General features: G+C 35.1%; 1 protein-coding gene across 1 annotated transcript in view; it reads right to left on the bottom strand.

Moving 5' to 3' along the window:
* Positions 1 to 16,651, bottom strand: part of RIMS2 (regulating synaptic membrane exocytosis 2) — a 404,721-nt gene that overhangs the window by 65,607 nt on the left and 322,463 nt on the right. The window contains exon 20 of the mRNA XM_064267988.1: positions 2,800 to 3,041. Within this exon, the coding sequence (XP_064124058.1) occupies positions 2,800 to 3,041 (242 nt within the window). The remainder of the gene's footprint in view (positions 1 to 2,799; positions 3,042 to 16,651) is intronic.

Genomic DNA, 16,651 nt, shown 5'->3' with positions numbered 1-16,651 from the left:
AAACTATAGGCATGAAAGCAATCATTGAGAAATATTGACCATTCCCTTCTTCAAACCTTTTATACTCTTCTGTGACACTATTCTCTAATAGTTTTTGTCCTTTCTTCATGATCATTCCTTCATGGGCTCCTCTTCCTCTGCCTAAATCTAAATGTGAATCTTCCACAGGGTACTGTATTAGCCTAATGCTCTTCTACCTGTAGTGTTCTTGGGCAACCTCAGCCATGCTCATGGTTTTCAGCATCACCTAAAATTTATACCTCCTCGATTTATGTCCTTGGTCTGGCACTATCTTCAGAAATGTTTATTTAAATATGTTCTGGACATTTTCCACTTGGATATTTCACAAACATCTCAAATGTAAAATGTCTCAAATTGAAGGAATCACCTTCTCCCTCTTCCACCAACCTACTGCTTCTCTTATACCTGCATTAGTGACACAACTATCAGCTAAGTGTTGCAATTCAGAAATATGGGAGTAAATCTTAGAATCCTTTCTCCTTCACTAACCCACATACAATCAGTCACTACAACCAAAAAATCAAACCCGATGCAGATTCCAGCTCATGGCAACCCCATGTGTTACAGAGCAGAGCTTCTCCACAGGGTTTTCTTGGCTGTAATCTTTAGGGAAGCAGATTATCAGGCCTTTTTTCCATGGTGCTGCTGGGTGGATTTGAACCACCAACCTTTAGGTTAGCAATCGATCACAAACTCTTGGTGCCACCCAGGAACCCTAACCAGTTACTATGTTCTCCTAATTTTGCTCTTTAGAAATTTCCTGAATCTCTATCACCCCTCTCTATCTTTATTACAAATGACTTTGTATAGGATCTTATCTCCTGTCTGGACTATTATAGTATTTTGCTAATAAGCCTTAAAACGCTCCTAACCAGCTACGTTTACTTCCTTACTACAGCCCCACCAGAATATGATCTAAGTGACTCTCCATGATCCGATCTTTACTTATCTTCAGCCACGTTCTCTTCAACATTTTATGTTAAAATTACACTTAACTGCTTATCATTTCTGTACATGCCATGCTTCCATGCCTTTGTTCACGATGGTTTCTATTTGGATCAGGTTTTCAATCACCCTTTACCTGGTTAGCAGTTAATCTCCTTTAAGGCCTCAGATCAAGTATTATTCCCAGGAAATAAGCCCTAGAGTTGGCCAAGTGGCCTTATTTTGAGCAGCCCGAATCCTGTGTAATTCTAGCTTTACCCCTGACTTATGACCTTGAAGTGTTCTGTTTATATATTTGTCTCCTACTAGACAGCAAGCAACTCAGAGTTCCAAATTATGTCCTACTCATCTATGTTCTCCATGTGTCTGTCACACAGTATGTGCAATAGTTATTAAACAAAACTGAACGGATGGAATTGATTATTTAGCTTAACAGCACATGTTCTCTAGCTTACAGCCTTATTAATGTCTGTTTTTAGGTTCTTAATGCTTGAAAATGTTAAATAGAAAATGCAATAAATACAGTTCTAACAGTTAAGAGAAACATAAAATTCTATTTCAAAAGGCCAATATCTATCATATTGGCATAACACAGTTAACTATGTATAAATTTCAGCAAGTTTAAATACCATAATTTAAATATGATTGCTATGGCCAAAAATTAAATCTAGTTTCTACATTAAACATGCAAAATAGCATTTTAAAACACCAAATGAAAAATTCCTATAACAATAATCACATTAAATATAATGAGTTACAACCAGGATATAAAGAATATCATCAAGAATATAATATTATTTTATAAGACTCAAATTCCAAAATCACTGTTAACAGTTTGAAAAATCAATTGGCCGGGTCCAAGAATTAGTGTACCCCTGAATTCTTTTGGGTTGTAGATTTATGTCTTGACTTCTGTGTACAAGAACCCTAGTATTCAAGCATAAATTAGATTTAACCCAGTTGCCTACAATTTATTTGCTGTGAAAGAAACACATTATATGCTTTTGCTTGTTTGCAAAGTAGAAGATATGCTATTATTTCCAAGATTCCAGGAATTTAATGTTTAATTATCAACACCCATTTGAAAAAAGACATTGCTTTGACTCACAAATTTCTTAATTGCTAACAGCGGCTTTTCTGAGTAGGAGTGTTGTATGTAATTTATTTTTGCAGATGTGATTTAGAAACTGACTTCTAAAGTAGGAAAGCTCTGAATATCTTCACTGTCAGCAGAAACTTCCTCCATCCTTACTGCTGGAGAATATTGCTCCTTGAAGTTTTAACAGGGAAATAAACACTGCTGTGAGAAAACTCATATCACTGGTGAATGTTGCTTACAAACTGAAAAGGAAGTTGGGTTGTCAGCAATAAAAGAGCTGTTACTATTCGCACAAAACATGAGGTGCCATCTTCATCACGGTCACTTGCTGAGGATAAAAATTAATTTGTCTGGTTCCAACTTGAGGAAAATAACTGCAATTTACAAAGAATATTACCTAAGGAAAAGCAAACATCCCACAGATCAGAGTGTCTTTACAAAGTACCAGCAACTGAGAATCCCTAGGCACCACAGCTTAACTCCTTCCTCCCTGAGGAGAAAAGACACACACATTTCAAACAAAAATAGCGGCCAAGGTTCACTTTGAAGCAGGTGCATTCGTCACTGGAAAATAAAGCCCTTTTTATGTTTCGGGAAGATTCACTTGTTTAAAACGCCCCTTTCCCTCTGGAACATGTTATCATCCACACATTACTGCAATAAAATAAGAGAAAAGAATGTGTATATTAATGACAACACAAACATGAAATCAAAAGTAGCATAAAAATTCCTACCCGTTTGGCTGAGCTGAGAAGCGCTGCGACTTTTCCGTGAGAGACCAACAATAGCTACCATTTTGGCCCCAATGCTAGAGCGCCGCTTTTTGCCGCCGCTGCCCAAGGCGCCCACTGCAGTGTCCGACTGGCTGCCGTCATTCTTCTCTAGTGAGCACATGTCTCCACTGATGCTGGTGCTTTTAGTCATGTTCTTCCCTGAGATGCCCATTTGTCTGCTTTGCATTTTGGATGTAAAGACACTGTCAGCCGACGGATCGAGAAAAAGTGAGGGCAGAGTAAAAAGGAAAAGACAGAAAAGGAATTTTAGGTGAAACATCTGGGGTATAATTAAATTATACCATTTATGGGACATAATTTTAGGACTGAAAAATTTTCAACCTCCATGGTCTTGAATATGCTTTACTATTCAGGGCCAGCTTTAATGCAACTATGTAAGATCAGACTTAGCTGTCAAAGAAGACATGAGTTTGCATGGTGATAGCAAAGAAAAACATGTAAGAAAAACTAGTGGGCTCATTTAAAAGAATATGCTGTCTTGCAATGAAAATATGCTTTAAGGCAGCCACACAACATAAGGAAGACATTTCCAAAAGCATTCATCTCTAATTTGCTCTACTCTGCCTTCAAAAAGAAATTAGAAATTAGACGAGTGGGAATTTTTACAAAAATGGCAAAAATTACAACATCTATTGTTAAAAGTGGCCCTTTAAAATAAATTGTCTCATTTGATGAAAAATCTAATAAGATTTTTCTAATAATGGTTAAATTTTCAAATGGAGATTCGTATTCTCATTAGCACTGAATTAAAATCAATTTCATATTTTTGATATAAATCTTGTTAGTTGCCATCAGGTCAATTCTGACTCATGGTGGCCTTATGTGTGTCAGAGTAGAACTGTGTTCCACAGGGTTGTCAAGGCTGTGGCCTTACGGAAGCAGATCGCCAGGCCTGTCTTCCAGGGTGAGTGGGTTTGAACCACCCACCTCTCAGCTAGAAGTCAAGTGCCTAATTGTTTGTGCCACCCAGGGACCCTGATATAAACCTGTATTCCAAAAATAAAGGAAAGATTTTCTTGCATTCATTTGAAAGAAAGAAAAATCATTATCAGTTTTCTAGGCAATATGCTCAGAAAGCAATCTATGAGTCACTGAAGCAGGAAAGCTGGTGAACAATCTACTGTAAGACTAATACTGCAAATGGGAGTAATTATAGAAAAGACACTGGGTTTTTTCATGATTACTGGTGTGTGGTAGGAGGTGGGGTAGTGGGTGAAGGTTCTGGAACAGGCTACCCAGCTGGTCCCCATAACCCTGGGAGAATGTGAAACAGTTTGCTTTGCAGGGATGGGAAGAATTATTTATATATCATCAACTTTTGACTCAATATTTAAAAGTCATAATTTATGCTTTAATTTGGGTCTGATAATATGAGTATATGACACTAGAGTAACAAAAGAAAATAATAAAAATAAAGAAACATTAGACATATCCTTGTATATCGTTTAAAGAATAAGAATTAGAAAACTACCCTACTGAGGTGAGCTCTTATCTCTAATTCAATTTCTTCTTCACCTTGAAAAATTTTTCCTATCCTAAAGTAAACTCTGCTGAAAGCCTAGGACTACACGTTAATTTTCTTAATCTATGTACATTTTTTCCAAGTATTTAAGAGAGGGAAATAAATGCCAGTGTGAAATTAAACAAAAGAAAACGCAGTGGAGTGTATTCCTCACAGTCTTAAGAAGTGAGGCACAAATAGGCCAAAGGGGGAAAAAGGATAGTCTACACACTTCTATAATATCCCAACAAGCTGGCATTTTCCAGCTTGTCTGTTTTTGTTCTTTTTTGATAAGCAACAATTAGGATAAAACAGAGAGTGCTTTGTATACGAAGAAATGGGCTTGAATTTCTCCTTCGTCATTGTTTGCCTAAATTACTACAGAAGAGTTACCTACCATAAGCCTCAGGTACCGAGAGCTAACCAAATACCCTGTTACCATCACAGCTCATACTCGACTGCACCGGTGCGACTGCACCGCTGTGCACGCGTCTGGATCGGAAAGCGCCGTTCCTTGAATTTTGGCATATTCTCTGCAGGGAAAAAAAAGGACCCTTGCTCCTCTAGAGCGCTCATTTAACAATTTTTCTATATTAAATATTATTCCTCTCCTAAAATATGGAACTTGAAATTATTATTATCCTAAAGTTACCATTTAATAAGCTTTATTTCACTTTAACAAAAAATTGTCTAAAATTTTAGGCCGATCAAATAGTGGTCACTTATTCAAAAAATATTTATTGGGCACCTAGTATCACAAACATGAGGATGCAAAAATGATGAGATATAGTCCCTTTTGATAAACTTAACTGGCAAATAACAGCATGTAAAATGTAAATATGGCTGCATAAGAACTTAGTGTTGGTTCTAGTTCAAATTTCAATTACCAATTCTAATGTCAAGAAAACCTAATTAAGGTAAAGTTTTGATAAAACATCTTTCTCTGAATAGCACGTAAAAACTAATTTTCTGATACTAAGTGTCTGATTTCTGGAGATGACGAAAATTTAAAATTTAGTATTTTCAACATTACTGTAGGTTCTATATATAAATGCATTACATTACTGTTATGTATTAGTATAGTATCTCAATGTATTAGAATGTGTGTGTATGTATGTGTGTATATGTTTGCATGCCACAAAGTTAACACCCATAGTTAGGGAGGAATACTCAAATTATAAACAAAGTATGTTTAGTCAAAAACATGTGCCTTGATGACAGCTTTAATAATGAAGCTATGTTTATGGTTTTGAAGTCTCACATCTCACGGCAGGAAGCAGTGCCTCTGTGGTACAGAGTAGGTCACTGCTACTTAGGGTGATTTAAGGAGCAACAGGGAGTCTATAATATCCAAAAATTCCTCTTCTAACAGTTTAATGCCTAAAATTCCACTATGTTAGAGTTCTATTTCTTTTAAAAAAAGGTTTCTTTCTTTCTTTGATAGTTTGCTCCCTTTTTACATGCCACTACCCTGGGATTTAGTCATTCATTTAAAATATATTCACTTTATACCCACTATCTAGCAGGCACTGTTCTCAGTCAGAGGTACAATAGAGAGCAGGACACAGAAAGTCCTTGTTTTCATTCTAGTGGTGGGAAATGACAACAAACAAATAATTTCAGATACTGATATGTGATTTGAAGAAAATACGATGGGATAATATGATAAAGAGGGACTGGGAAGTTTGAGAGAGGGACAACATTAAATAGCGTGATCAAAGCAGTCCTCTCTGAAGAGAAGACAATGAGCTGAGCCATGTGGAAGAAGAGTGTTCTAAGCTGCACGAAGAGCAAGTACAAATACCCTGGGGCAAGAACAAGTTTGGTATTAGAGAAAATTTATAAAACTAATGTAAATAGAATGAAGTGAAGGTGAGGAAGCTAGTATAAGATGATGTCAGAGACAGGGTAAGTCCTGGCTGCATTGGACTAAAAGTATGTCCTACATGAATGACCTTTATTTAACTGCCTATTCAGCTATTACATCACAGCTGCCGTAAGACTGTGAGAATATACATTTCATGAGTGATTGCACCAACAGACCTGGGACCCAGCCCAGTAATTTATCTCTAAAGGTAACATCAAAGGGCATTTTAGAGAGAAAATGGCATTTTGAGGAGAACATGGCTATTTTCCTTAAAAAGTGACAAATTTATAAAGACAAGATCATTAAAGGAATTAGGAGCATTCTTCTCTTAATCGCATATCCATTCATTTATTTAAACTCTTTTTCAATCTATATATTAATCCTTTATTATTTTTTGAGTCTGTAAGTTCTCTACCAATCATTGAGTAATAGACCCCTCCCTCATGAAAGTATGAAAAAAGTTACTTAAAGAAAAACTTTAAACTTATTGCTTTACGTATCTTTCTCTGTTTATGACTCAGTGTTCATGGTTTCTCATCATTTATTTTGTCAATCCTTATAATTTTTCATGTCTTTTATTACGTTATTTGGATTTCCTTGGACTCCCTCTGTGTTCTGTCTTCCTTAAAAAATTAAAAACAAAAACTACATTTAAATTTTACATATTTCAATCATAAAAAGCGTCACTTATTTTCACTGTTGACTTAAGAGATAAAAATTTATACAAGAACTATGGTTTTGAAATGTTTCATTATAACATGTATCTTATAAAAGCTGTGTCTCTTCTCTGATTTTAGCTACTTCTTATAATCATCCTCAGTGACATGACCTAATTTGTATTCCCCACCCCCCCCCCCGATTTTTATAGACTTGAAAACATTTCTGGACTCAGCCAATTTAAACTATAGTAAACATTTTGCCACTAATTAATTGAATACTTTAGCAAACATCTACTGAGCACCTACTTGGTGTTAGGTTCCAAGAAAGACAATGAGGGGCTGAGAAGAGGGTCAAGCTCTATAGTCCTGCATCATGAAGCTGAAAAATGACTGAAACAAAAGATATAATCTTTTTTTTATACAAAGGGGAAACTTTTTCTATTTGATCTGTTCAGATTGTATGCCTGTTTCTAATAATCTAGCTAGAAGGGCACCTTCTTGTAATTAAAGTTCCATATAGGCTAGTGGTAGCTTTGACCTTGTGGTGAAGAAAAACAGTGAATGAGATACAGTCATCATATTCAAAAAGGATATATTTTAAGAATGCAAATACGAGTAGAAACGCTTCTACAAATTGGTAAAACAAAACAAAGCAAAAAACCCCCAATGTTGTAAGTATCACAGAAAAAGGACACAAAGACAGTGCTAAAATAAAACAGGGAACCTTTACAAACCCGGGTCTTGAGTGATAGGTATAAATTATCACATGTAGAGAGAAAGAAAAATACTAAAGGAAGACAATACTATAAAGAATAATGTTGAGATAAGAAAGCATAGGTTGTTTTAAGATGAATAGTGCTGCTTGTCTACACTGTAAGGTGTTGTAGGCTGAGTAGTAGACAGAAGTCAAAAAAGTAGATTAGGCTCACAATAAGATGTGAAGGTTTGTAGGTAAAGGAGTTATTACAAAGTGAATGCAGCTGGGGAATAGCATAAAAATTATACATAATGTGGATTGTGAAAAATGGTGGGTAGTCATTAGAGTTTTCACAATATTGTTTTTCTCCTTGCAGACGCGTGGTAGGATTATACATTCTCACACCTGTGAAGTTGAGTGGCCTTTTGACTCGTTCTGGCTAACGAGGAAACCCTGGTGCCATAGTGGTTAAGTGCTACAGCTGCCAACCAAAGGGTCAGCAGTTCGAATCCACCAGGCGCTCCTTGGAAACTCTAGGGGGCAGTTCTACTCTGTCCTATAGGGTCACTATGAGTCAGACTCGATGGTACTGGTTTTTTTTTTTTTTTTTGGTCTGGCTAATGAAACTTCAGTGGAGATGACTCATGTCACTTCTGAATGTAAGAATTTAATTGGTGGTATTTGACTCCAACGTCCCCTTCCTCTGCTATTGTGACTGTGAAACCATGTGTTAAGACAGAGCTTCCATCAGACAGCCCCTGAGTGGCTACTAATGAGCAGAGCACCCTTGCCAACCTGCACTATTCATGCTGCACGAGCCAGAAATAAACTTGGTGGGTTTCCCACTAAGAATTCACAGCAACGTAACTTAGTCTATCCTGACTAATAAAGATGGAGTGGAATAAAAGAGACCGGTAAGATAGAGAAATCAATTAGGGGTGTATAGAAATAATCCCAGGGAAGAAAACAGAAGCCTAGGTTAGCGTACTGCTATTGCCAATAGAAAGCAAAAATGAATGTAAAAGTTATCTGGAAGGAACTATTTATAAAGCTTAATATCTGACTGATTCCTGGAATAAAATATGAGAGTTGAAATTAGTATTTCTCATGTGCCACATAACTGCTCTAAGTGCTTTATACAAATCCTTACAACAATTTTTTATAGAAGCAGACTGTCACATCTTTCTCCTGCAGAGCAGCTGGTGAGTTTGAATCACTGACATTTCGGTTAGCAGCTGAGCTCTTAACCACTGTATCACCAGGGCTCCTTGTCAGAAGTATAAAAAACCAAACCCAGTGCCGTCAAGTCGATTCTGGCTCTAGTGACCCTATAGGACAGAGTAGAACTGCCCCATAGATTTTCCAAGGAGTGCCTGGCAGATTCGAACTGCCGACCCTTTGGTTAGCAGCTGTAGCACTTAACCACTAAGCCACCAGGGTTTCCTCAGGAGTATAGTCAAGACCAAAATGAGCTACCCTCCTTATTTCATCTATCCTCTCTTGTTCAACAAGTATTTATTGACCTCATCATTTTAGTCTCAGGAGTATAGTCACGATAGGGTCGCTATGAGTCAGAATCGACTCGACGGCAGTGGGTTTTGGTTTGTTGGGTAAAATGATGAGGGCAGTAATTATTTGTTGAACAAGAGAGGATAGGTTAAATTAGGAGAATAGTTAAGTAGGAAAGCCGAAAGTGTAAACAGTGAGACATGAAAAATGTTGAGAGAATATCTTGAGGAATATCTAATCTATATTTAAAGATTAACGAGAAGAACAAGAGTGACTAAAGGGAAGAGAGGCATGTTTTTAAAAATTAACAACAACAACAAAAAGAATAGGGTTAAACTACATAGAAGACAAGGAGATTCAAGGAAGCTGGGGTGTTCAAAAAGTGTAGATAGGTTAATTAGCATGAGCATTTAAGGGCTGGAGCCCTGATAGCACAGTGTTTAAGAGCTACGGCAGCCGACCAAAAGGTTGACAGTTCAAATCCACCAGCCACTCCTTGGAAACCTGATGAGACAATCCTACTCTGTCCTACAGGGTTACTATGAGTCAGAATTGACTTGGCAGCAATGGGTTATAGATTTATTTAAGGGCTACAGATTTGGAGATTTAGACGGTACAATGGATGTTTTAAAAAAGCAGCCACTGAAGTAGAGATATGTCATTTTCCAAAGTGTTAACCAAGGAATTCGATGGTAAAAAAGTGGAAACTATGAAGGTGGATAACTTTTTGAAGAGGTTTGATTTTGAAGGCAAAAAAAGAAATGTTAATTTCACGGGGGTATGAAAACGAAGAGAATAGTTACTAAAATCAGGATTCTGGCATATTAGAAATTGAATTGGGTAAATCTGCTGCAAAAGACCTCTTTAAAGTTAAAAAGCAAAGATGTCATTTTAAGGACTAAGGTGCATAGTATTTTCAGTTGCCTCATGTGCGTGTGAAAGCTGGACAGCGAATAAGGAAGACCGATGAAGAACTGATGCCTTTGAATTATAAACACAGAAAAGACTGAAGTTGCCAAGGATTTCATTTTGCTTGGATCCACAATTAACACCCATGGAAGCAGCAGTCAAGAAAGCAAGAGACGCATTGCGTTGGGCAAATCTGCTGCGAAAGACCTCTTTAAAGTGTTGAAAAGCAAAGATGTCACCTTGAAGACTAAGGTGTGCCTGACCCAAGCCATGGTATTTTCAATTGCATCATATGCACGTGAAACACAGACAATGAATAAGGAAGACGGGAGAATTGACACCTTTGAATTGTGATGTTGGCAAGGAATACTGAATATACCATGGACGGCAAAAAGAACGAACAAATCTGTCTTGGAAGAAGTATAGCCAGAATAGTCCTTAGAAGTAAGGATGGTTAAACTTCGTCTCATGTACTTTGGACATGTTATCAGAAGGGATTGGTCCCTGGAGAAGGATATCATGCTTGGTAATGCAGAAGGTCAGCGAAAAAGAGGAAGACCCTCAACGAGATGGATTGACACGGTGGCTGCAACAATGGGCTTAAGCATAACAATGATCAAGAGGATGCACAGGACCGGGCAGTGTTTCATTCTGTTGTACATAAAGTCACTATGAATCAGAACCAACTTGATGGCACCTCACAACAACAACTTATATTTAGGCAAAATTGAAAAGACCCAGAGAATAACGAAGGATTAAGAAGAGGGTTAAAAAGTTGATGCAAAAAATTCCTTCAAGAGAGAAATAGATGAACAGATGATATTAAGAGCTAGTCTAGGAAATGATGTGATTTTCTAATTTTCAATAGCTGTATTCTTGGGATAGACGAACAATTCAAAATACAGTGTTTTACTGGCTTTTTTTTCCTTGTAAAACTAGGGTCCTATTACAAAAAAACCAAAAACAAACAAATAAAAAAAACCCTGTTTTCCCAAATATCACATTATGCTGGTATTTTTCTCTTCACCCTCTTTAGGCCACACATGGTATCGTACTATAGTTGTTCTAAAGAGATTTTATTGTCATTATTTAACTACTAATCTTTCATTAGTATTTAACTCTGAAGGACATATACTCTAAGTGATTCATGTACTTTCTGAAATAGCCAAATATTTCTTATACTAGGATTGATATATATTGTTCCTGATGTCTCTGGGGAAGAATTTCAAATATTCTTGCTTTAGGTAAAAGTTATATTCCTGAGTTACTACCTTTTAAAAAATTAATAAATAAAATACATTTGTTTATTAGATATACCAAATTATTTCATTTTGGAGTGATGACAGTGATAATAATTTTTAAAAATATACTTACCTTGTGTCAGATATCATTCTAAGCAATTTCCATAAATTAACTCATTTAATCTTGATGAATTTGATTAACTAACTTATTTGTTTAAAACAAGGTTTGGGAAATTTTTCTATAAAAGGACAAATATTAAATATTTTAGGCTTTGTGAGCCATATGGTCTCTGTTCAACTACTGAGCTCTCCCGTTGTAATGTAAAAGCAGCCACAAACTGTGGAAACAGATGAGAGTTGCTGTGTTTCAATAAAACTTTATTTATGTATACTGAAATTTGAATTTTATACAAATTTCACATGCCATGAAATATTTTTCTACTTTTCATTGTTTTCAATCATTAAAAAATACAAAAAACATTCTTAGCCCATGGGCCAGGCAAAAACAGGCAGTGGGCTAGTTTGTTAACCCTTGATTTAGAACACTAAAGCTTTATGTTGTGATGGGTTTTATTAAAGGGGGATAGAAAGAACTCAACTACGTATTTGTTTAATAAGAGTCTCATCGTCACAACTCCTAGATCCAAAACTACACTCTGCTAGAAAAAAATGTGCCATCTAAAGGTATAAAAAAAAGTTTCTTTTAATCATTGGGCTTCATTGTCTTAACCTAGCAAATGAGGATGTTAGAGATTGCTAAAGTACCTTCAACTTGTAACTTTTTATGATTATAATTCCTCTGTTGATCTATTTTTTTTTTTTTAAATAATTCCTCTTAAATTTCCATGGTTCTTTCTCTCTTTATTCTTACTCTAGGTTTGTCTACCATCCCCCACTACTTTCCTTGATATATGATTTTAAGTAACAGCATATCTTCTTTGCCTTCACAGGTTTCCAGAATAAACTACATAATTCTAACCCAGAAATACCCAGTAATGGTTTACATTTTCCTATTGTTTATATTTGTAGTTTTCAGCTAAGCCTGATTATTTTTGTAGGTAAATATTTTAGGCAGTAATAGACCTCCTTCTAACTTACTTTCATTTCAGCTTTTTCTGAATTTAACACAAGAGTATAGAGTATTTACAACAACAGAAAAAGGTCCAGGACAAATTATCGGAGGGTGTGCTCACTAGGTATAACTTGAAGCATTAATTTACATTATTTGCCATCTTTACTAATATCAAAGGAATACTAATAGTTAAGATTTTGTAAAAATAAAAAAGAAACTGAGAGCTTTGGTTTACTCTTGCTAATCATCCAACCCCTGGTGGTGTAGTGGTTAAGTGCTGTGTCCTATAGGGTCGCTATGAGTAGGAATCGACTAGACAGTATTGGGTTCGGTTTTTTTTTGGTTTAATCATCTAACTCTATAATCAGCATATCAAGTTTGTAGATTATTTAGCAAATGACAAATATTCTATACTTTTGAAAATGATTATGCAAAATAAAAATTCACATTGCCTACAAAAATAATATTGAAAGGTACATCATAATATGAAACTATAGCAGATTCTTGGACTGTAACTTTTACCCACAAAAGTCACTACATGTTGCATTAAAAAATGTGTAAATGATTATATAATTAAGGCTGTTAAATACTATGGACTATTGGTTTTTATAAAGTACAAAGTGCATTAGTCCTGGATTTTGAAAAATACTGTATACCCTAATTTTCCTTGAAAACTTTATTACAAATCAAATTCATATATATATTTTCAAATCGCTACTCTGTATAATTATATTGGATCATTTCTGAGCCAAGAACATAATGTAAAGTTACATATCTTGGATGAAAGCCAATTACTTATTATCTATATAACTCCCATTTCTAATTTAAATCCATTTTCTAAACTAACATAGAGGAATCTACCAGAATTTCTGGAGTCCCATAGGATTTAAAAAAAAAAAAAAATGAAAACCCAAAACTAAGCTCTCTCTAGAATTTTTCCCCCAAAGGATCCATATACTACCAATAGATTAGTTCTTTATATCTAGAAACAAAGATGTTTTTGTGGAAGTTGTCTATGTTTTCCTTTTATTTGCCTGACAATAACAGGAAAGACAAGTGGTTTCTTGACCTTCTATCTTTCTTAGAGTCAGGACTCCTGTTACAGTCAGGTAAAATGATTTGTAGGGCACCAGAAATCACTCTGTTCTCTCAGGTTCCTGAAATTTATGGCATTATGTCCCATATGTCACATTATTCTTCTTAGTGAGCTTTGTATTTTTGCTCTTGTAAAGATATTCTTAACAGAAATGGTAGTCATTTATCTTCTTTAACTGACAGCAGAGCTCCAAAGACTGGGCTATAGAATTTGGAAATGTTAGTGAAGAAGGAGGCACATTGCGCTTTCTGAGACAGTGTTGTTCCCAGATTCCTTGTTTGCTTGGGAGCAAATGGGGGCTCTGAATTCAGGAAAGAGAAATCAAGGAGAGGCCTTTCAGTCAATAGCATACACTGATAGGCTAATGAACATAGATATTTAAAAGTATATAAACAACACAGCTCTAAGCGAAGATATTTTGTATTTCTTAATTCAAGTTTCATTGGGCATTAAAAAAACTGATGACTAAAGACTATAAAGCCCCAAAACCAAACTGGTTGCCATCCAGTCAATTCCAACTCATAATGACCTTACAGGACAGAGTAGAACTACCCCATATAGATATATGCATATCAACAATTGTATTTCTTGTCAAGGACAATGGTTTACAGTCCTAGTTCATAGACTTGGAAAAGCAAAATAAGTTAGAAGGGACATGAAGCAAAAAAGAAAAAGAAATCAACAAAATGATTTTATAGGTTTCTTTTTAGAATGTCTTCGCAAAAAAAAAAAGTGCATTTTAAGAGAATTACTGCTCAACATACTACAAAGAAAAATAGATTATATTTAAAATAAGCCTAATTCTTCATTTGTGTTAATGGGTCAGAAATGTCTCTTTCTCTTTTCAGATTCTCTAAACTTAAGGTATGGTCTCTCAATTCTTAGGTAGATATTTAGTTTAACAATACTACATGATTTATGCAAGGCCATGAAATCTTGTAATTTTATCAAGAGGTGATACCTAAGTCTTGGCTCAAAGTCAGAGAGACCTGCATTTCTATCCTATTTCTATCACTTAATAGTTTATTAACCTGAGCTTTAGTTTCCTCTTCTATTTATTATATATCTTTGCACTTGAACGTCTAATCTATGGGGCAAGGACTTCCCTTCCTATGTTCACTGCTAAATCCTAGGTTTTAAAATAATGCTCTCTTATGGTAGGTGTTCAGTAAATATTTGTTGAATAAATTAATATCCTTAAACATAACAACGTTCTCACAAAGTTGTGATGAGAATTAAATAATGTACATACAACATTTAGCACAATGTCCAGAATATGCTTAAGACATGTTAGCTATAATTATTACATATGCTTACAAAATATGGGGGCATTGAGGCTTTACTTAGAAACTTAAACTAGCTGTATTTATTGAAGCATCACCTATCTTGTATAACCATTGAAAATTTGTGGATTCAAAAAAAGGGCCCTTCAGACTTCATTAAGGAAAATACTTCCCAAACCTTTGGTCAAACTTGAAAAGGTGATCCAATGAAAATGCTTATAAAATGTTCTTGTTACTTAGATGATTATAATTGATATTGCATATGCACAAATTTTTTTTTATGCACATGAATTCAATTTAATAGACATTTATTATCTATAAAATGTCAGAAACTGTGACTGACACTGAATGAAATGTTACACACTTTTGGTACTAAATGAAATGGTACATACAATAAATGCAAATAAACTTATTCTACGCTTTGGTTGGTAAAAATGATTAAAATTGGAAATTCTCTTTATCTGTACAGGATCCCCCTAAAAATGCTTTAACTCCAAAATCCTGTCTCTCCCATAGCCTCCTTTTGTCAGAAAAGAATGCCAGTATATGTGCTGTATTATTGCTTTTAACGAAATACTCAGTGAGATTAGAGACATAATGATAATCAATGGATAGGCCATCAAAAGAGTCACCACTGTAACCTGGGTACAACTATGGTGAAGTGTTCTCATGAAACATTAAAGTATTAGTTCCCTGAGTTTGTATTGAAAACTAAGAGCTAAAAATTAATTGAAGGACATTATACCTTCGTGGGAGCCCTAGTGGTGGAGTAGTTAAGGGCTACAGCTGCTAACCAAAAGGTCGGCAGTTCGAATCCACCAGCGACTCCTTGGAAACCCTATGGGGCAGTTTACTCTGTCCTATAGGTCGCCCTGGTGGCGTAGTGGTTAAGTGCTACTGCTGCTAAACAAAGGGTCGGCAGTTCAAATCCGCCAGGCACTCCTTGGAAACTCTTTGGGGCAGCTCTACTCTGTCCTATAGGGTCGCTACGAGTCGGAATCGACTCGACGGCACTGGGTTTCGTTTTGGTTTTGGTATAGGTCGCTATGAGTTGGAACCAACTCGACAGCAACGGGTGGTGGTGGCAGTATACCTTTGTTAGTCACTTTACGAAACTAACTCACTTCCATTTTCAAATTAATTTTGAGATGCTAAAGGTTAGAATATAATGAATCTAAATTAGAATTTAAACAAATTGTAAATTTCATGTCTCAAACATATTTCCCTCATAGTATATTTACAGAACATTTTTGCTTTTATGGATATTTATTTAGGTTCTTTTCTTTAATGGGATATATATAACCTGCTACTTCTCTCGAACTTGTGTTTTAATGAGTGAATAATGAATTCTTTGCCATCCCTGAATGGATGCCAGGAAAATAAAGTGTCTTCCAAAAAGTAAAAAGTATGTAAAAATGCAAATACAAGGTATTTTTCTTTACTTTAAAATTTCTTATAGTAGTAAATTATAACGATAACAAGCACACGTGTAGATACTATGTTTTTATAGTGCACTTAATATTTATAAAAGAATTTTGATTTAAAATGTTGAAACCAATATGTTGCTAATTAACATTAAGTGAAGATTTTAACTTTTTAATTTATAACTGTAAATTTAAAATGTAACATTTTCCATTAAGGTTTACATGATTAAATCCTATGTTCTAAAATTCTTCTATTTCAAAAATGGAAATAATAAATCCTGAGTACTTTTTGAATGCTTATGTTAAAGATTACCACACAAGAAATTATTAAATAGTTCAAGATTTATCATTAGCAATTCAAATTTATAAAAACACAATTATACCATTGATACAGATTTGCATGTACTTCACATGTAAAAGTTTAGTGAAAAATATAGTAATTTAAAAGATAGGTATATCAGTCAAAGGGCTGTACTAAAACAAGACCAAAATATTTACTTTTAAAAACTGCCATACTTTCTTTTCTTTCCAACA

The sequence above is a fragment of the Loxodonta africana genome, chromosome 14 (genome assembly GCF_030014295.1).
Source record: "Loxodonta africana isolate mLoxAfr1 chromosome 14, mLoxAfr1.hap2, whole genome shotgun sequence".
In the NCBI taxonomy this organism is placed as follows: Eukaryota; Metazoa; Chordata; class Mammalia; order Proboscidea; family Elephantidae; genus Loxodonta; species Loxodonta africana.
Note: the sequence above shows the minus strand (reverse complement) of the source record. Positions and strands in the feature narration are given on the sequence as shown.